Raw genomic sequence first — 21407 nt, forward strand, 5'->3', positions numbered from 1 at the left:
TGGGGCTGGAGGGCCTTTGCCACCTCCTACTATTTGGGCTTCTTCCATCCTTCCCTGGGACACAGCTTGTCCCCCGGCAACATGGAAGGGAGCAACTGCAGGGAAAGGGAGACTGTCTCCCTCGAGATGGGGTGCCCCAGTTCTCAGCTGCCGTGAAAGTGTCCTAAGGCACCAGTGGTGTATTGTGGGACTTAGCGGCACTGATGAAGCTGACCCAAAAATTAGGAGTGAGACTTGTCCCCACAGTCAGTGTCCTGGACACTGACTCTTCCAGTGTCAACTTGCTGTGGAGGAAAGTGGGTGACAAGTGGGGTCTGGTCTCCCCCAGTTACCCAAACCAGGGTGAAGGCACCCACTTCAGGTCTCATTAAGAAATCATAAACTGTACACATCCATAGAAAACATACCCATCCATATAAACAATATACATCCATATAAAACATACATGTCCATACAAACCATACACATCCATATGAAACAAACACATCCATATAAAACGTACATTCATATAAACATATAAGCTCTGAGAAGCTTATAAATAACCAATCAAAAATAAATATATCCCTATTTTCCTGAAAGGCTTGGAGCAGGGACAGGATTTGCCGAAGGTCACCGGGCATATGGGGCAGTGTGGGAACCTGGCGCTGCAGGAGGGCAGAGGTGGGAAGCAGCCTGGAGAGCCGCGGGAAAGCACCGACCGCATCCCGCAAAAAGGATATTTAAGATGTGTGACGACTCTGCGAAAAATGCCCAAACAGGATTAGAGGCTTTCATGGGAATTTATCCCTGGAGTGAAGCAGTAGGAGGCACATTAAAGCGTTCAGCCCTTTCTGAAATTAGTCCTTGAGCGGCTGCGCTTTGCTCGCCAGAGCCCCCAGCGATGCGCCGGGACTCGGGGTGAGCAGCGTCCCCCCCACCCCTCTCCCCGCGCCCCCGCTCCGTGACCCAGCGTCCCGCGACCCCTCCCGCGGCTCCGTTAGTGGTTAACACGCCCGGGTGGGCCGCTGGGGCCGGCGGCCGTGGCGTGATCCCCTCCCCGCCGAGCTGAGCCCTCGCCGCGACGGGCAGAGCCGCGGCCGCCTCTGCGCTCCAGGACCTGCCGGTGCGCTCCGGAACATCGGCTCCGCGGGTGCGCCCCGGGTCTCGGCTCCGCGGGTGCGCTCCGGCCTCTCGGCCCCGCACCAACCCCTCAGCCCCGCTCCGGCCCCTCGGCCCCGCGGGTGCGCTCCGGCCCCTCGGCGGGCGCGCAGCATCTCCCCGCCGGCGCCGTTCCCCCGGCACTGAGGGTCGCGGCGCCCCCCGGCTCTGCCCATCGGGGCGCGGGTGCGGGATGTCCCCACGGGGACTGGTGCTGGCCCTGGTGCTGGCGCTGGGGGCGGCAGAGGCGGGGGCAGCCGCCGTCGGGGCCGCCCCACCGGGACCCGCCGCTTTCCATCGCGCCGCCAAGGTGAGGAGAGTGGGATGGGGGGACAGCCACGCGTGTGTATGTGTGTGTGTGTGTGTGTGTGTGTGTGTGTGTGTGTGTGTGTGTGTGTGTGTGTGTCCCAAGCCCCAGCCCGGTGCTTGTGTTCCCACAGGCGTCGTGGAGGCTGCCCGGGCGCTACGTGGTGGTGTTGCAGGAGGGCAGCAGTGGGGCCGAGGTGCGGGGCACGGCGCGACGTCTGCGAGCCCGGGCGGCTCGGCTGGGACACCTGACCGAGCTGCTGCACGTCTTCCACCTCCTGCCCGCCTTCCTGGTGAGGATGAGCAGCGACGTCCTGGACATGGTATGTGGAATGAAAGACAGGGTCGTGGCACAGGGCAGCAGCAGGGGTAGACACTGGTGGGGGGAGGCAGTTCTCACCTCAGGGTGAACAGGAGCTTTGTCCTCCCCGCAGGCGCTGAAGCTGCCACATGTGAAGTACATTGAGGAAGATGCCTATGTCTTTGCTCAGAGCATTCCCTGGAACCTGGGCAGGATTGTGCCACTACAGCCCAACTCAGGCACCTACAACCCTCCCAGTAAGCACTGGAGTGTGAGGGGGTGACTATAGGGGTTTGGGGAAGGGTCACTGACCCCATCCCCTCTCCTGATCTTGAGGGATGGGGATAGCCCCCTGCCCCATGGTGCTGTGGGTCTGGAGCTGCATTTTGTGAGCAGGCCAGATGGCCTGAGCTGACTGCAGTGGTGGTTGCCTTTCCCCCTGGCTGCATCCCTGACAGATAAAGGTGAGCTTGTGGAGATTTATCTGCTGGACACCAGTGTGCAGAGCACCCACCGGGAGATTGAGGGCAGGGTGTTTGTGACTGGCTTTGAGAGTGTCCCTGAGGAGGACAGCACCCACTTCCATAGGCAGGTAAGCCCCGAGATGCCACATGCTGCATTCTGACAAGAGCATTCCCCTGCATCCACCAAACCCTGGCTAGGCTTGTGAGACTTCCCAGAACAAGGGGGAGACTTGGCTTGGGGCAAAATGCTGGGCAGGACATGCAACAGCAGGAGTTGTGGTCCTGGGAATATTGGGGCCTTCCATGTTGTCTATATGGAGCTGTGGCTGAGCAGGGCAGGGTTTATTTCTGGGGAAAACAGTCTGGAGGGGCACAGGTGCGCATCAGGTATTGTTGCAAGAGGTAATCCAGGTGGGATGGAGCAGGGAGGATGCTGTGGGGTTGCAAACCTGCTTAGACGCAATGGGCTGGGACATGAAACTGGGATGCCTGCTCCAGGCCAGCAAGTGCAACAGCCATGGGACCCATGTAGCCGGGGTGCTGAATGGGCGTGACGCCGGCGTGGCCACAGGCGCCAACGTCCACAGCTTCCGAGTGCTGAACTGCCAGGGGAAGGGCACTGTCAGCAGGACTGTCATGGGTGAGTGACCCCACGCCTTGGAGAGGAGCATGTTCCCTTCTGTAGCCCCCTGCCTCGTCCCCCTCCTGCGATAGTGTCTTGTCCCTCTAGCCCTGGAGTTCATCAAGATGAGGCTGGAGGCTCAGCCCTACGTGCCGCTGGTGGTGCTGCTGCCCTTGGCTGGTGCCCACAGCCATGTGCTGAATGCTGGCTGTCGGCGCGTGGCTCAGGACGGGGTGGTGATTGTCGCGGCTGCTGGCAACTACAAGGATGATGCCTGTCTCTACTCACCCGCATCTGAGCCAGAGGTATAGGCTGTGGGGGTCCCCTGAGGCTTGGGCACATGCAGGGACATGGTGCCACCTTATTCCCTCCTGTGCCAGATCAGCTGAGTGGGCTGGGGCTGTGCAACCTGTCCTGCCTGTGCTCCCCTCTGTCGCTGCCCTGGCAGGTCATCACCGTCGGTGCCACCAATAGTGAGGACCAACCCGCCTCCATCGGCATCCTGGGCACCAACTTTGGCCGCTGTGTGGACCTGTTTGCCCCAGGGGATGACATTATCGGTGCCTCCAGTGACTGCAGCACGTGCTTCACAGCACAGAGTGGGACCTCGCAGGCAGCTGCGCATGTGGCAGGCGAGCTGGGCTCTGGCGGGGGCAGGAAGGGCTGGCCCTCCGCTTGCTGGTGCTGAGCACATGTCCCTGTAGGCGCAGGGCATCAGGGATGCCTCAGTTGGGGACATTTTTGTGTGCCATGATGCCATGGTTTTGGCATGTTTGTCTCATTTGGGTGCTTCCGCCTGCACAGAACTCCCACGTCCCGTGCGTGTGGGCAATGGGCTGCAGGGACTCCTGTCTCTCTGGGGTTATGTTGCTCAAGGGAATGTTGTGTAGATATCTGCATGTCCCCTGGTTCTCACTGCAGCCCCCTGGGTTCTTGCAGGCCTTGCTGCCATGCTGCTTAGCGCTGAACCCCAGCTGAGCCTCTCTGAGCTCCGGCAGCGCCTCTTGCACTTCTCCACCAAGAATGTCATGGACATGACGTGGTTCCCAGAGGACCAGAGGCTCCAGACACCGAACAGTGTGGCTGGGCTGCCCACACAGCTGGGTGCAGGTAAAGACCTTGCTGCCCGCTGGGTGCCTGGCAGAGCTCTGTCCTCATCCAGAAAGAAATGCTGGGATGAAAGCAATGGCGTGTTGGTGGGGCATGTCCCTCCCTGAGTTGTGCCAGGGATGGCTGAGCCTGAGTTTGCATGCTCTGGTCTGTGCCATGGGCACTGGGTGACACTGTGGGTGTCACTATGGGCCCACCCCACCGCTGACACCATGGGCCCCGTTGCAGAGGAGCAGCAGCTGTACTGTCGCTCGGTGTGGTCGGGGCTCGCCCGGCACACCCCTGCTGTGGCTCGCTGTGCCAGCACTGAGGAGATGCTCAGCTGCTCCAGCTTCTCCCACAGCAGCAGGCAGCTGTGGCAGCACATGGAGGTGAGCAGTGCTTGCAGAGGCAGAATTACTGCCCCCAGGGTGCCCCCCAGCCTCGAAGGCCCCAAGCACCCCAGTGACACCCTGTGCCGCCCTGGCTGCAGGACAAGGATGGGCAGAAGCACTGCGTGGCTCACAACACTTTCCAGGGCCAGGGAGTCTACGCCAGCGCCAGGTGCTGCACATGGCCCAGGGCCAAGTGCTGGATCAACACCAGCTCCTCAGCGGCTGAGGGGGCCAATTGCTCCCCACAGGACCACGTGCTGACTGGTAATGCCTGACATGGCAGGTTACAGACCCTTGAGCCTGATGGCCAAGGGTGTTTCTTCCAGAAAAACTCTGGGACCTGGGGTTAAAGAGTGGGGGTTAAAAGAGTGGGTGTGGGTGCTGGGGTGGAGGGAAGGAGTCATGTGGTGCGTGCATGGAGGCGAGGAGGCTCAGGTCTCATTCAGGACATTCCTTGGCACCTGTGTGTGTGCACTGGGGCGCTGCCATGGCTGCCCCATGCTGACAGCTCCTCTCCCCCTGGCAGGGTGCAGTTTCCACTCCCCCTCCATGGCACTGGGTGATGGCGGTAGACCTGTCATGGGGCTGGGGAGCAGGCCCAGCCGCTGTGCAGGCAGGACAGAGGCAGTGGCACACGCCTTGTGCTGCCCCGCTGCCAGTCTCGAGTGCCAAGTGAAGGAACACACGTCCCTGGGCTCTGAGGAGAAGGTAGGGATGGGGAACACCCCTCCACTGGGGTGTTGTCCTTTTCTCTGCTTATCCCTCTGCTACCCTCATGGCTGTCCCATCCCCAGCCTTCACTAATGTCCCCAGTTGCTCACCTGTAATGGGACAGCCCATCCAGCTGGGTGACATCAGTCACATCACCCTGAGTCCTGGGGACCACCAGGAGCGGGCAGGCCCCTGCCCCTTTGGTGGCCTGTGGAGGATGACCTTTTCTCCCCCTTAGGTGACGGTGTCCTGTGACAGCGGCTGGACACTGACGGGCTGTAACGCTCATTCCCAGAGCTCCGGCACCACGGGAGCCTATGCCATGGACAACACCTGTGTGGCAGCTGGTGTTCCTGGCACCAGCACGGCTGTGGCCATTGCCACTTGCTGCCGGAGCCGGCAGTAGGGACGGGCTGGTGGCTCTCCTGGCCTGGTGATTCCAGTACACCCCAGATGGGTGCTGTGCTGGACCACCCTATCCCCTGCTCAGGACCTTCCCATGGCTGAGCTGCTGTTCCCAGCATTGTCCAGGCTCCAACATGTGGCTGCCGACAACCTCTGTGTTTGGGATGCTGTAATGGTGGGGTACAAGGTTGTCACCCTCTCACACACAGCAGAGTCGGGATCCAGGGCGGGAGCTCTCCAAGCAGGCCCCACGCATCTGGAGCCCTGTCCCATCACTGGAGTCAACACAGAATCCTTTCCCTGCCACATGCCCGGTCCTTCTATAAACACCCTGACTGTACAAGCCATGTATTGTCAGCCAACATGACAAAACTAGTACCTTTTTAAAGAAAAAAATACTGTGGTGAGGATTTCTCCTTTCTTTCCTGCTTAGTTGCTCATTAGTTGTCAGCTAACACTGCTTAGCACCTGGAAAATCCTAGTTTAGCCATTTTGGGGCAGTTTTATAATTGCCTACTCGTGTTCCTAGGAGAATTCTTTACTTTTGAGTCAAGTGTAAGGGCTGTAGTTTAAACAGTCTGCTTGTTTAATTAGATTTTAATCTGCATTGCTACAGTCAGCTACTGCTTTGTTAGCGTTTTTTTTTGGTTGTTAAGTCAAAGTTAATGATCTGCTGGTGTTATGTGTTAACAGTTTCCCTTTCAGGTCCCCAGGACACATAGAACTGGCTCTAATTCCTTTAAAAAAAAAAAAAAAAGGAGAGAAGAAAAAGCTTTCATAGCACCTTGGTTTTTACATTTGTACCTTAAATATTTATTTGGAATTTTATAAATAAACATTTTATAATTGTCTTTTTAAAATAAAACTCATAAACCAGTGCTCATATGATCCACTGTCTGACTTCATGTACATCCCCATGGGGAACCGGTCTGGAAGGGGGAGCTGGCACCCGTCCAGCAGGGATGCTGCTCCCCCAAAAGAGCTCTGCTTTGTTAGTGAACCAGCCACAGGCCCCCACCTCGGATCTGTTCCCTGCCTGGGGTCCAAGGTGTCCCTGGATAAGCGCTGGCACACTCAGAGGTCAGTGCAGACAGCACAAGTTCCCTCTATTGCCACAGCTGGGCGGAGCTCTGGGCAGGGACTGAGTCGTGTTGTCCCACACACACACATACGCAAGAACAGAAGTTTGTTTTAACAACAGAGAGTAGGGCAAGAGCTTCCAGTTATGGAAACAAACATCACCCAGCTTTGAGGAAAGTGCCCTTGTGCTTGTTTTGCTGTTGTTACTAACAGTGGGCTTCACTTGGGAAGTGGTGGAGCCCCACAATAAAGATAAAGCTTGGCTTGGATTGATGCACACAGCAGGGAAAGGCTGAGAAGCACCAGAAGCCACCAGAGCTGGGTCTCACTTTTCTTTCAGTGTTTAATAGTCTCCTGGTACTACAGTGTATAATTTGTGTGGTGTTACCTGAGGACAGATGAAAAAAATAAAGCTTGATACCACAAGCACCAGGTTAACCTGTCAAACTTCAGGCAGTTTGGGTGTATTCCCCATCCAAAAGCACCTTGCAGTTCTGTTGCTCCAGCTTTAATTGGCATGAGAAGACAGACCCAGCACAAAGCACCACTTTGAAAGGTTGAAACTAATTCTAAGTTGTTAACCAAAGCTGGCAAAAGCCCAACCCTAATCTAAACATATAATTACATGTCACGAACATAATTACAACCCATAACTTCATCAGCTAAAACCTGAGTTTTGCACAAAGAGGCAGAAAACAAAAAGGGATGTCAGCCTGAGAGCTCCTGGACAGTTTTGAGACAGCAGGTGATTTTTCAGCAGACTCCTTAGGCTGTAACTTCTCAAAACATGCACCAGATATTTCAGCTCTGACTTCCCTGCAAGAGAGGAGGATCCAGCAGAAGGTGTGAGCTTGTTCCGTGCATGATAAGCCAGATAGAGTTTTCCCAGCTTAGTTTAAGCATACATAAGCCTGGTGGAAGGAAACAATATTAAAAGATTAGCTCTTGCTTAGCATCTTGTACTTGGGTAGGCAGAAAAGCCTCTCACATTCAGGAGAGCAGTGCTGATCCCAGGGATGCTGTGGGCAGTCCTGGTAGCAGTTTGCAATGCCCATCCCATACTTTCAGGACTGCCAATGGAAAGCACTGGCTGGGTCATGCTGGAAAGGTAAAAGTCCTTGTCCTTAGAGCAGAGGACAAAGGCAGAGTGGGGATGGTAGCCCAGGCTGTAGCTCCTGGTTTCCCAGACAGGGGAGCAGGGGAATACTGGCTCCGTGGCACTGCTGCATGTCCAGCTCTGCCCCTCGCCCCCACAGAAGATGCAGGATGAGTGCACATCCAGATTAACCACAAATCTGGGATCTGACACACAAAAGCTGCTCTAATCTGCGACTGTGAGCAGGGCCAGGGTAAATCATTCTGCTAAGAAGGTCAGGAGGAGCTGCTCAGAGATACAAATCTGACAGTGCACCAGCACAAGGATACACAGCGGTGCAGCTCTGGTGGCCACTCAGCTGCTTCCATTTACTCTGGACAGGAGCCAAAATGGCAATCAGGGCACCCTCTCAGGGCTTATCATCTGCAGGGCTGACCTAAGGAGTTTCAAGGTAAGAGGATCAACAAGACAAGAGCGGAGCAGTGTGTGAACGGTCTAAAGATTACACTAGTTTTCTGTGAAAGGAATAACTTTATTCCATTGACCAGGAATCCCAAGACTGTTCATCAAGACTGCCTATTTTTCCAGTGCCAAATGTCTACGTGTTAATCGGACAATCTCCCCCAGTGCTCACAGCCAGGATGTGGCTGCTCCTCACTGAACATTTTGTAAACTGTATAAAAACATTTTCATCCAAAAAGATTGGCAGTAAAAATTACAACATAGAAATGCATCACAATTTACACAAAAACTAGTTTTTGTTGAACTCTATTTTCCAAAAAATAATCTTCAGCAGGTTCAAATGACAGCAGATGGAAACAAAAATAATTGACCAAGTATCATCTTATTGCAAATGATAACCATTGACTTTGTACAAGCGTGAGCAGAACCGTGAAAAAGTTTGTATTGGTTTCAAGTATACAGTGGTGATGAGCCATCCTGATGCAATTCCCATCAATGCTTCCCTGGGCCTGCGGGTATCGAGGATGTTGTTTCCATAGGAAATAACAGGAACCTGAAGTGACAAGTGATGCCAACCCATAGGAACATTATCAGCTTCTTCCATCACCATCACCGCTGTGTACTGACTTCTTGGGGAGATTTATGAGCCATTAACAATGTATTAGGGATGGGGGGAAGGAAGAAGGGGTGTCCGTAAGAAATGATTTATTCAAAATTAATTTAAAACATCACATTTAAAATGTCCCAGCACATTATCAGAAACATTTATAAAATGCTAACTCTGCCATGTGTCTATGAAGACATTGTCTGGAAAAGAAAGTGAGAGATTCACTACAATGCCACCCTTACTTTGCACGTGCAATTCGTGACGACGGCTCTCTTACCCCACAATAAGTTAGAAAGCTGTACAGCTGACATCAGATCTGATGGTTACTTCCAACAGTGAAATGACTGGTTACTTTCAATATTAGTGCATAACAGTGAAAAGCTGTCTGCTGCTTCGTGTTTCGGCAACAGCATGTGAAAAAGAAACAAAAAAGGCACTTTTTGGCTGGTTGTGCCTTTAACTTGGCAAATTTATCTATTCTGGAGGTACCCAGGCACTCCTTAAGATGTCCCCCATTTCTGTGCATGTTTGTTTACATAATTTCTTTAAAGTAAGGCAGAATCCATAAATAAAGGCAAAAAGCAGTGCAGAAAATGTGACAAACGCAAAATGTACAAAAGATGAAGTTAGTTGGCACAAAAGAAGCTTGTTTCCAGAGCCAGAAATCACTGAACTGCACTTAACACGGAAAACAAAACTGTGCTCAAATCATCCCAACTGGTTTCCAGTTGTTTGTGAGCAAATTAAAAGAGTTGTGATATTTTAAACGTTGCCTGGTCAAGTGAAAATATAAAGCCAATTCATTCTTTCCCCATGTTAAAATTGCTATAAAATCTGCACAACAGTGTTCCCAGCTCACTCAAGGAATTATTCATCATATACAACCAATACCAACTTTCTCAGTAATTTCAAAGCATAAGCAAGTGATTGCAGATCCATGACTGAGACTACATTTTATTCAATATGTCTCCAAAGGTTAAAAAAATTTAATGAGTAAAACTGCAACAGAATTCCTTCTTAAAGTGCTTTTTTGTTTCAAACTACTCATTAACTTCTTTTTGTTTTTAATTCACCAACATCCTTGAATAATAAATGCTTGCATACCTAGAGAACAAAGCTTTTTTTTTTTTACTGCCCTTCCCAGTTGTCTGAAGGATTTTCAGAAGGGTACCAGCAAAGATGACTCATTATAGAGCTCCTCAACCAAACCATTCCATAAGGAATCACTCTCCTTATAGAGCAATCTTGCTGATCTTTCTCATCAAGAGCTTTACAAATTAGCAGGGAGACATATTAAATACAGAAGTCCTTATGTAAACCCATTCTTTAACTAATATTTTACAATGAAATGTAAGTCATCACACATCTTTACAGAAATTTGAATATTCCTATTCAATATTATCAGAAAGATTAAAAATTTGCCCTCCATACATAAGGACAGTCTGTTTGTTTTTTTTTTCCTGTATAAAAACCAAAAGAATTTTTTTTGCAGCATCACAGAAAAGCAACAGTTTTACATTCACTCATTTAATGTTCACATAAAAATTCAACCACTAGCGTTTGTGTATTTGATAAAATCTTCTTGACACACTGTTTTCGGTATTTGGACTGTCACAAGCTACTGCAGGTGAAGATGCAGTTTTCTAGAGTATTTGTTGATCTGAAGCCTTCATGGCTAAAAAATGCTTTTAGCTTTCAGGGAAACAACCTCCTCCAGCATTGCCTCTGGTCCTGTAAAGCCACTGCTCTCCCAGGCATAAGCAACACGACTCCAGTTCCAGTAGGTACCAGGCATTAAATGTTTGAGTTGATCTGTTCTTGTGTCCATAGGCATCTCCTCTATGGGTCAACATCATCAAGGTCACTTTTGGGCTCACCAATCATCATAGGAGACTCTGAGCCCTTTTGACACACACAAAAGATGGGGAGAGAAAGATACATATGTTACTTTTGTTGTGTGTATGGTCAGTGATAGTCCTGAGCCAAGTCCCAGGAACCAGCTGCCACAGAGCAACACAACAGAAAGTAAACTTGCCCTTATTTTACCTGCTGCAGGTGCCTCTCCCCGTTCTCGTTGGCTGGACTGCTTTCTGACCCGTTACTGCTTCCAGACTGATCCTTCTCATTGAGCAAGGCTGTGGCATAGGCCAGTGTGTCCTGAGTAAGAAAACAGCCCAAGAGTGTCAGGGGCCATGGTGATCCCTTAATTTCATAATCATATTTTTTTAAAATTAGTTCTAAAACAGCACAGCTGCTGTAGTGTGACAGCCGAGTCACCACAGGTAATTGTGAGTATTGACTAATATCATTCAAGGGTTATTTTTTCAGTAACAACCACAGGGTCTGAGCTTCTAAAGGAAGAATAGTCTTAAGTGCACTGGAATATCATAGAATCACAGAATTGTTAAGGTTGGAAAAGACCTTTAAGATCATCAATGTCCAACCCATGTCCTCAAGTGCCTTATTCACATGTTTTTTGAACACTTCCAGTGATGGTGACTAAAGCTGCCAAACCCAAAGATGCTAACTGGAGAGCAAGAAAGGACATCAGCAGGTTTAACATGATGTCCTAGGACTGACACATACCTGTGCTGAAATAGTGCGCTGGAAGGTTTTGGCAGTGGATGTTTCATTGGACACGTTACTCTGTGGAGCCCAGTAATGTTCAGACATCTGCATAAAAAGCCAAGACAGCCATAAAATTGCCATATGACTTTTACATGTGTAAAGCCTCAGCCACTTGTGATGGTAGGTGAACTAACAAATCTGGAACAAACTTCCTGAATCCTCTGGCAATGAGCTGGAGATCCGGGGCACAGACAAGCACACACTTTATATGCAGCCAGAACAGCCAGAGAGGTTATTGCCCCTCAGCTGAAAACTAGGAAACAACTCCTTTTATTTGCACATGCAAGTTATGGAGTTCCAGCTGAAGAGTGATGGATTCAGGGTTTACATGAGCCAGTACAAAGTAAAAATGGGTACAGCAGGACTACCCAGACCTGTCAGCAGCAGCTGTCAGGACAGGAAGGCAGCCTGGAGCTGGGATACTATGGAGTTGTACATGTGGTACTGTGAGACCCAGCATGGCCCTGCTTGGGCCAATTCTGCTGAGTTCCAAGTTTCCAAAGTGTCCATGGATATTTACTAATGTTGGCCAACCAGCGTTAAGTTTAGAGAGAAAAATGAAAACTACATCTGTGGGAAAAAGAGTTGTACCTGTCGACAGCTGTGCTTTGTGCAAAGCTGTGATGATTCTGTAAGGAATCCACTCGTTTACACATTCTCTTGCATCAACACACAGGCAAAGGAAAACTGATTTTTTAAAAACAGTGAAGCCTTGTAACACAAACACAGTGGCATCGAAGCTTCCCACATGGCAAGGAATAATCATTATTTGGTTATTCACATTTGGTTTTATACACTGTAAATGTATCTATGCCTGAAACACAAGGGGCTACTGAACTCTCTGCATTGTATCAGATCTAGCTGCATTCAAAATGTCCTTCTAAAAAATGAAGTAGCTTGTATTTTGCCTTTAGTCATCTCAGAAAGTCATCTAGAGGATGGTGATTTCATAATTCTCGCTGTAAACAATTGACAGTTTCTCTGTTACAGCCAAATTACCTTTTTCTGTAGCCACTGCACAGCCCAACTCCAATGGTGGGAATTCTCCTTGAAATAATCTTTTGCAGTAGGGCACCTTAGGAATTGAAATTATATTCATTAGTCAGGAACAAGGCATTCTGGCTAACATAAAAAAATACAAAGACCTCTCTGTCTTTGCGCTTCTGCCCTCTGTGTGCATTGTTATGACTGCAAACTTGGACTTAAACTGTACAGACCTGTTACTAATTGAATTAGCAAGAGCAATAATACCTAGCAAAAATTACACAAAGCAGTTTACTACACAGCTTCACATATTTCAGAACTATGCTTAATTGGGACATATGCCAAGATCTAAACAAAGAGAATTTAGGAATCATAATATTTCAAAAATCTGTGACAGTTTCCTTGTGTTTGTCTGGTGTTAATGCCAGGCTCCTGCCCTACAGAATGACCTTTACCTTTACAAACAGGAATTAGTGTTATCTAAGAAATCCATTCAGGTACTAACCAGTGAAGATTTCACTTCATGTTGACATATGTACTATCAAGACCTTTGAGCACCAGTAACAAAGGATAAAGCTGACCAAAAATAGAGTAGTAGGCTAATTAGTCACAGGGGGGGCCTAAGGCAGGGATGAGGTTAAGGTCTCAAACCTGAATTACTCACTTCTGAGCCAAAGTAACAAGGAACTTGACACACTGGTAGCAACGACTGCTGTCCACATGGTTGCTGTGGTGCATCAAGGCTAGGGGGAAGAAACATATGGATTAAAAACCACAATTCAGCTTTCTGTGTACCAGCCAGTCTGAAAACATAACAAAGATGAAGTTAAAATTTTAAGTTGGGTAGTAGAAGTTGTTTCCACAGATGTTAGCATGAGTATTTGTATTAAACACACTGCTGTACTGCTGGTAGTTTTCAGTACTTCCACAACTCTATTGGATTAAAAATAGAATTACTGCATTTTCACTTTGATCTTTCAAATGCGGTACCTGAATTTTAAACAGTCCTAATGTAGTTATTCTTCCCTATAATCCATTTTATGTTAGATAATCACTATGGTTACATTTGTCTGAAGGAAAAAAAATTGTTTAAAACCCCTATAAATGAACCACATCACGAGCTTCCACCTGGATCAAAATTTGCAAAGCTAGAGGAATGTTTAAAGCTTCTTCCCACAAACAAGCATAGCAGAACTCAACAGCCATGAAACTGTTCCATGGAGACTCGGGCAAAACCCGAGGCCATTCCTACCAGGAAGTTTTCTATACTGTGAATTCCCACATCTTCTAACAAAATTCTTTGACTGAGAAGCACAAAGATTTCCATAGAGCTGCCACAATCAGATTTGCTACTCAAAAGTTGCTCTGTCCATAGCAGTCAGCAAAGAACACAGTAGTGAAACCTCCAAAGCTGGCAAAAATTGCTAAGGAACTGCAAATTGCCAGTTTTAATACTGTTGAAGCAGAGCAGATGACTAAAATTACAGAACTGCTGTACTGCAAATTATGCACAAACATCCTATTAAGGACCACCAAAAACCTTTATTTGTTGATTTCCTCTCCTGGACTAAAAGCAGTCAATGTGAAGGCTGGTATTCACAGTCAATGCAAGGAAATTTTGAGGTAAAACTACAACTTTCACTCCCAAAACTCAGAGAAGTTCCTGAAACATAAAAATCCAATAGAATATTTGCACCTCACCTCTGTAGAGGAAAAAAGGTCATGTATTGCCCAAGTTACAGGATAGAATTGGTCCAATCGGGACCAATTTATGCAGAAATCAAAACAAACAGTTAGCTATTCTCGTACACTGCTGCATATTCTCTTCTACTAAACAGAAGAGCACTGAAGAGAGAAATAAAGAACAAAGCTAAATATTCCTTCTCACTGAAACAGAATCCAAAATAACTGAAGGCGAAAGCCACAATCTGAAGCGGCTCCTCATCCAAACAGCTATGAAAGAGCTGCTCAAGTTGCACTAACCCATCAGAGGTGCTCTCTGAGCACTGTGTGGTTATTCTACATTTCCCTTGCACACAAAACCTCTTCTCCTGATGCACGTGAAATAAGCTCTTATCACTTCTGGGACTTTTTGTGTTGCTTTTGAATGTTTTAGTAACTTCAGTAAAATTTCTGTATCAAATGGAGAGACAACACTTTGTATGAGCAGCAACAAACGTGAGCCACCTGTCACACCATGAGGCTATGCTGCAGTTATTAGTACAAGCATTGTTCTGTGCTGAACCAGTTTCTTTTTATGGTAATCAGGATGCTGACAAAACAAAAAGATTGGCAATATCTTGAGAGATGTAGGAAATAAAAACTAATTTTTAAGGTTACAGGATTCATACAGCTCCTCTGTTATGGTAATCAAAGGTACTTCCCCCCCTCCATTATGTATACACCCTGATCTGCTTCTTATTTAAATAAGTTGGCTCTCTTTCCCAGCTCAATTCCTTTCCAGTTTGCTGTCACTATAATGTTCTAAAGCTTATTTTAGGTTTTCTTAGGGCATTTTTTGTGGTGGTGGCGGCTAAATCAAATGTGCCGAGTTGCTTTCCCTAAGAAGTAAAAGTTTTGGAGGATTAGAAACCAGGAGATGATACGAGCCATCACCAACATCAGGGTCAGTAGGAAACAGGAGTGTTCACCCACTGGCTTACTTGCCTATTAATCCATTTTCAGTTTCAAAGGCAAATTTGATGCGCTCTACTTGTAATGGGTCTTCAATAACCTGTTAGGAAAGGAAAATATCAATTTAATAAGGAGTGTTTGATACCTGTATCTATTCTATGGAATGATTTTAACCACCTCAACATGAAAACCAAGTAAGACTTATTTCATGTATCATTGGATTATCAAGACAGTAATTTAAAAAATTATAAAAACTCTAAACTGAAGGATTAAAAGACATGTGGATGTGGAAATTCCCAATGCAGTTCTGATCTTTTTCACTACGCATCAACACAAAATCTACCTTGTACAAGTCTTTACCCTTCACCTACCAGTATCTCATGGAGTAACTGGAATATGTTTTTCAGTTCATGAGGTGGAGCAGTTTCCAGTTGAGTCTGCACATAAGAAACAAAGTTACTTAGATAGTAAAATATGTTGATGACGCAAAGAATTACAAGACACCTTTACAGATTTTTGACACTTTGTTGATTTAAACAGTGAAAGCCTACAAATAACCCCAAAGCCACCAACACCCCTCAAAACCCAACAAACTGCACTTATTGCTCTGCAGAGCCCACTGCCCTTATAACCCACAAGACACAGGATGACTAAAGCCTAGAAGGAACACTTATGCAGAAGGCTTATCCTGGTTATCTCCCTACCTTGATGAAGTGTAGCACAGTAAAGGAAAAGTGCTCATTGCAAAAGCAGCAGTACACCACCATCTCGATGAGAACCGACAGTGATCCCGTCAGCTCTCGCAGCGCGTACATCACCTAAGGAAATGAAAACCATTTCAGACACAGACATACAATTGTTTTTAAGAAAATCAGTTTGTAAGAGAATGTTAGTCTTTTCCAGGAAGGATGCAGCTTTTTCTCCCAGCAACTGCATGGCCCAGGAGGCTGAAACCCTGCTCTCATAGCACTCCTTCAGTTCCTGCTGCCCACCTTCAAGGGGCTGGTCAAGCATGATCCATTCAGTCAGAGCAACTCAAGTCATCACCTCCATTTGACATGATAATGGGCTGCACAGGTACTTGCAAACAGTGTATAAACTCTCAATACAGACCCTTAAGTTTAGGGATATGTTAGAATAAGAAGAGGTCAAGAAACCAAAGGTGCTTTCTCTTCTAGATTCAAAATAATAACCACATACATCCCAGTTGGCTGTTTTTTAATATTCAGTGTTTTCCATGCACAGATGCATTAAAGAAATCACATCAGACCAGCTACTAGGTTCAAGCAGGGCAGAATTTAGAACAGATACCTCCATTAAGTAGGGTTTTCCCTCAGACAGGAATAACAAGACTTCTACTTCTTCATGGAGCGTCAAAAGCGGCCCTGAAGCGGTGATGCTTAGAGGCAGACGCTGCTTAAAGAGACCAGGAGCTATAATAGCAAATACAAAAACAATCCACTAATAGATTAGTTTGTTCTAACACATCTTGAAGACACTGCTGCTCATCTGGCACCATGTAATCCCTAATCTCAACACTCATCTCAACTAGTTTATAGCTTGTACGTTACCACTCCAAGTAACAATCTCTTGCATGTTGAAGTGTCATTTGCTTTAGTGACAACAGGCAAAAGAACTGCAGGAAGGACAAAGCAAAACGTTCCTAGAGAACTATCAGTACTTTGAGCTTTGCTTTTACTCCCAATCAGTGTTGCACATTCAATATTTTCAGAATGTTTATAATTCTCCTGTTAACTTTCTAATTTTTGACTGCTTTCGACCCTAGACAGAAATTAAGTTATTCTTTTAAAAAGATAACTTCCAATTCCTCCTTCAGGAAACTGAAGATTTTCACTTACTCCTTTATTATCTTTGTTTGGATATTTCTGCCTCTTGTAAGAAATAACTAGGAAAGGTTTAATTGTGTGTTATTCAGCAGCTCAGTCTAAATACTCCCCTTCAGATTAGCAAAAGGCATCACAAACCTAAGCAAAATACAGCCTGTTAGGCTGTGAGTCTGTTCAGCCAGCAACACAGCTTGATTCACTCACATGAGGAAAGACTTTTTAGGCATATGGGGGAGGGAAGAAGGCACAATAAATATCAAGATTTCTGCACCCCACATACCCTCTGAGTGCCTGTAAACTATCTGTTTGCCACAGCCTCTCAATACATTTACAGCAAAATAAAAAGTAATCAAATGTATGTTAACCACTACGGCCTAAAATTCAAAGGTTTTGTATTTTTCTCACTGATATTAAGTTACTCCCAGTCAAAGTAACTGAAATGCAAAGTCACAAAGACAAAAACATAATTCTTACCAACATTTCTTTGTGAGGAGACGTCAGAGTGCAAAACAAGTAGTGCTACAGTGTTGTGAAGATATCCAAACTCACGTGCCTGTGCTGAACTCCACCTGCGATTCTGCTTGAGCCAAAGAGAGATTAAATTAACTTTGGTTGATTTAGTCAACTTTGTTAAACCAAAACAATGGCCTTATAGTGCCTCACCATGGTCTAATACTCTGGAGTGGGTAAAAATTTTTATATTATCAAAAACATGTGGCTCATTTCTTCCAGAACAGCTATTTCCATGCTAACCACACATAGGTAGACTAAGACTTGCATGACGTTTATAGACTAATCCAAGGATTAGTCTATTTGACCACATGAAAAGTATTTATTAATAATTTGAGCATCATAAACATGGGGATGGACAAAGTACAGCACAAGACAACTTTACCTGATTACTCTGCCGGTTGGGGCCAAGAAGGAAGTTGATCATGTGCCTCAGAGCAGAGTGCCTGAGAAGAAGACTGCTAGCCCTTATTCCCTGCTGTTTAGACAACAAAAACACGTTACTTTCCTCTGCAGGTAAAGGATTAGTGCTCAGAGGAATAAAAGTAAAATGCACTAGGTTAAAGCCTGCATTTTCCACTCTAAAACTCCCATAATATCTCAATAAGGTAAACCACTAAAGAGTTGTCTCATTATACAGAGAACATATATATATACCAGACCAGAATCAGCAAATGCAAAATACATGTCATATCAGCCAGAAAAAAAAAAAAAAAAAAAAATGGAACAGAGAGAAATCATACTGTGGTGAGCAGTACATTCTAGTCAGTTATTCTGCTTCCTATGGGACGAAAATCCTGGATGCTAGATTTTTTTTTAGTGTATATATATATCCTTCAAAACAGAACCCCAAATTTCAGACTCTGGAAATTACATTTTCCATTGGTATACTTTGCTGGTATATTTTTGTGTGATTTTATCTTAATCCACTATTCAAAGCCATTTACTAAGAAATAATACCATAATAAAAGTTCTGAAAGAGTTTCACTGTGCTGCTAAACCTTCTATGAATAAGGATCACTAGCTGTTTTACTATTGTCCTTTGAAATTGAAATAAGCATAAAAAACCCCAATAGTTTCTTACCTTCTGTACGAAGTTATTGAATAGCAAAAAGTACTGAGCACAGTTTTTACAGTTTTCAGGTACATCTTTATCCAGTAGAGCAAGTAGCACCTCCAATAATTGATGTAGAGTTTTTAACTGTGAAGAAAAAAACTATTAATTTGAATGTAAAGAGCTGTCTACTGCTTAAAAATAAAGTGTTTTACATATCAGACTTTCTAATAGAAAATTAAACCTTTAACAATAACCATACTCGTATCTCTGGAACAAGATAATTCAGTTACTACTGCTATAGCTTCTGACTGAGTGAGGAAGGAGAATCAGTTAAAAATTAAGCTGAGATCAGAATCAGAGAAAGAAAATAGATGTTAAGAAAAGACTAACTCTGAACTATTAAAAGAATATGTGACAGCAGTTCAAAAGACAAGCTGAAATCAGAGACAATTGTTTTTAAGTAATACTTCAAACTTAAAATTTTGAAAGTTACAGCACTATGTCACCTCCTTGGGTAGGAACAGATGAGCATTAACTTACTCCAGAAAATGAAGAGCAACAAGCACGACCAAGACAAAAGGTTTTCACCTTGTCACTCACAACTCAAACAGCTCTGTCTGCAAACACAGCAAGAGCCAGCAGGCAGAGACAACCAAGAGGATTGTTGGGGATGAGGTGACAGTCACTAACCTTCTCCTGATAAAGCAAGGCACTGTCGAGAGTTTTTTCAAGGATAGTGGCTACAGCAACTCGCACCTCTCTGACGCTGCATTCCAGGAGGAAAGTCCTGGAAGATAAAAGGCGAAGCTGCAAAGAGAACTGGAATCAACGTGTACACACGGTTGCTATGCTTAAGTGTGATATTTATTATTTATTATTTTAACAGTCCAGATACTCCTGTGGATAATCTTTAACTTATTTTTCTGCATGTCACTAGTAAGGCCTTGGTATTTATAATATCACTTGGTATAATATTCACTTGGTATTTATTCATTCAAGTAACAAAAAAATCTCTAAAAGCTCTCACGGGATCCTGTTTTTCAATGCAACTTCAAAGATAATATTTTCTTTACGTTGACTCATCTCTCTAAGTGTGTCAGATCTCCGAAAATTTGTCTTAGGTATTTTCAAAACACCTATTAGCTCATCGTTAGCTTGGCAAGAAAAATTCTTTTCAATTCACCTGTGATCTTAGTTAGGTATTTAACTTACCTTACCCCAAACACTCTCACCGTGTTCTCCTTTCCCACTACTTGCAGGACTGACTAGGCAAACAAACACGTTCCAAGGCATTCCTTGAAGAATTAAACACCTGCATCCTCCACCACATACACCGCGTCATTTTATTAGATTTTCAGAATTACTCAGAAAGCCTCACAATCAGAGAAAATACTAGAAATAACCCCCTAGAGTGTCTGTTTAAAGAATGTGCATAGTCGACTCTTTGGGAATACATCAGTATAGGCCAGATCACATTATTAGGAAGCTTTTTCCATACATGAGACACAAAACATCCAAGACAGAACTACCAGTACTTACTTTACAAGCTCCCGGCCCTCTGGCCCGACGAAATATTCAACTAACCACTGACAAGCATCAATGCTTTTGGAGAGCAGTGCATCTATGGTGGCAATCCATTCTTCTGTATCAGCCCTTTAACAAAACAGGGACAACTGTCGGTAACCAAAGAGAAAAAAAAACACCTCAAAAGACAAAAACCACCTCAAAAAACAAAAAAAGACCTCAAAAGACAAAAACCACCTCCAAAACCTAAACCATGTTTCTTGTTTGCCAAATAGAAAGAATTTTTACTTGAACATACATTAGATGGCTTAAGACAAAACCACTTGGAGAAGTATTTTAGAACAAACTTGCTGGTTTTTAAATCCATTAAAGCCTTTCTATGACCAGTACACTACCACTGAAATAATGGGCAGCAAACTGTCAAAAACATGACCTTCTCCCAGATTTCTTTGTGATGGAATTCCAGAGCAAAGCAGGAATGTACTGCTGCTCCTGTGAACCTGCAGCATGTCAAGGTGCTGTAGGTATGACAGGCATAAAAGCCTCAGACTATGTTGTTACAGGACCCAGAACAAAGCCTTACCTGAGTTTCTTCTTTGTTCGGAGATACGTTTGGAAGAGGAATTGGACTGCCAGCTGTAAGCTCACCTTTGCCATGCATGGATAATAAGGGTGCTTTACCTTAGTCTGAAAGACACATCAGATTTACTCCAGAGCAGAAACATGCCTGCAGTACATATGTTGTCTCTAAACACACCAAGATGTTCTATTCAAGTTATTTACTTCATTTGGAAAAAATAAACCAAAGCATTTTTCTGTGCTAAATCAGTTTTCAGTGTTGATTATTTTAGTTAACAAATATGCTAAAACAGGAACAAACTTGCTGTAGGGCCCAATAGATCTGTGGATTTTATACATTTAATAAATGCTTTTTGCTTACTACTCCATTTAGAGGAACTCAATTAGGAAATTGTGTTTTTAATTGAAGTCTATCAACTATGAGTTGATTAACACCAACTTTTGGATTTTTCACATGGAGAGAAATTTTTGTCCCTCTAGAGCTCAGTTTGCATCATTATAAAAGGTATGTTTTATTAAATCAATTTTACTATGGCAAAATGATGTTTCTCTGACTACTAGAATATGAGGTTGGAGTTGCTTTGAGATAGATGTTATCATCAGTGTGAAAAAGTACTGGAGACAAAGAATTGCTCCAGTGGAAAAGCCAAATCATGTCAACCCTTCTCTTCCAGTTTTCCTGGTAGTGACCCAAATATCTTCGGTGGCCCTTTTGACCACCATACTCCAAATACTCTAAGATTAAAATGTAGGTACTTACAGCGTTCAGGGAAGCCAATGACAGAACAAAACTGAAGTAGTCACTACTGTATACATCTCTGTTCTTCATAAATTTCAAGTTTTCATCTCTCACCATCTATATAAGTAAAAGAAGACAAAAAGAATTTAAAATGCTGTTAAAATACACTTCTCTAACTACAATTGTATCTTTTGTGTAAATGTGTGGTGTTTAGAAACCAGTGTCAAACT

At 45.2% G+C, this 21407-nt stretch overlaps 2 protein-coding genes across 3 annotated transcripts in view; one reads left to right on the forward strand and one right to left on the reverse strand.

Moving 5' to 3' along the window:
- Positions 1-1139: 1139 nt before the first annotated feature.
- Positions 1140-6311, forward strand: PCSK9 (proprotein convertase subtilisin/kexin type 9). Its single transcript, XM_027648888.1, has 12 exons — positions 1140-1447; positions 1578-1766; positions 1878-2001; positions 2203-2336; positions 2707-2848; positions 2939-3135; positions 3279-3462; positions 3770-3940; positions 4169-4311; positions 4413-4578; positions 4841-5022; positions 5264-6311. Exons 1-12 carry the CDS (start codon positions 1331-1333, stop codon positions 5429-5431), a joined length of 1917 nt encoding a protein of 638 aa, XP_027504689.1. The 5' UTR covers positions 1140-1330; the 3' UTR covers positions 5432-6311.
- A 1806-nt stretch (positions 6312-8117) lies between these two features.
- The window catches only part of USP24 (ubiquitin specific peptidase 24), a 62921-nt gene continuing 49631 nt past the window's right edge, over positions 8118-21407 (reverse strand). For both annotated transcript variants that reach the window (XM_027648886.1, XM_027648887.1), the window contains 16 exons: positions 21199-21294; positions 20443-20546; positions 19875-19988; positions 19026-19122; positions 18363-18479; positions 17664-17756; positions 17243-17345; positions 16233-16354; positions 15626-15739; positions 15293-15358; positions 14955-15021; positions 12952-13030; positions 12303-12378; positions 11262-11348; positions 10722-10832; positions 8118-10577 (listed from right to left, as the gene is read on the reverse strand). In XM_027648886.1, the coding sequence (XP_027504687.1) occupies positions 10515-10577; positions 10722-10832; positions 11262-11348; positions 12303-12378; positions 12952-13030; positions 14955-15021; positions 15293-15358; positions 15626-15739; positions 16233-16354; positions 17243-17345; positions 17664-17756; positions 18363-18479; positions 19026-19122; positions 19875-19988; positions 20443-20546; positions 21199-21294 (1509 nt within the window). In that variant the 3' untranslated portion in view covers positions 8118-10514. The remainder of the gene's footprint in view (positions 10578-10721; positions 10833-11261; positions 11349-12302; positions 12379-12951; positions 13031-14954; positions 15022-15292; positions 15359-15625; positions 15740-16232; positions 16355-17242; positions 17346-17663; positions 17757-18362; positions 18480-19025; positions 19123-19874; positions 19989-20442; positions 20547-21198; positions 21295-21407) is intronic.

The sequence above is a fragment of the Corapipo altera genome, unplaced genomic scaffold (genome assembly GCF_003945725.1).
Source record: "Corapipo altera isolate COAL_440 unplaced genomic scaffold, ASM394572v1 112, whole genome shotgun sequence".
In the NCBI taxonomy this organism is placed as follows: Eukaryota; Metazoa; Chordata; class Aves; order Passeriformes; family Pipridae; genus Corapipo; species Corapipo altera.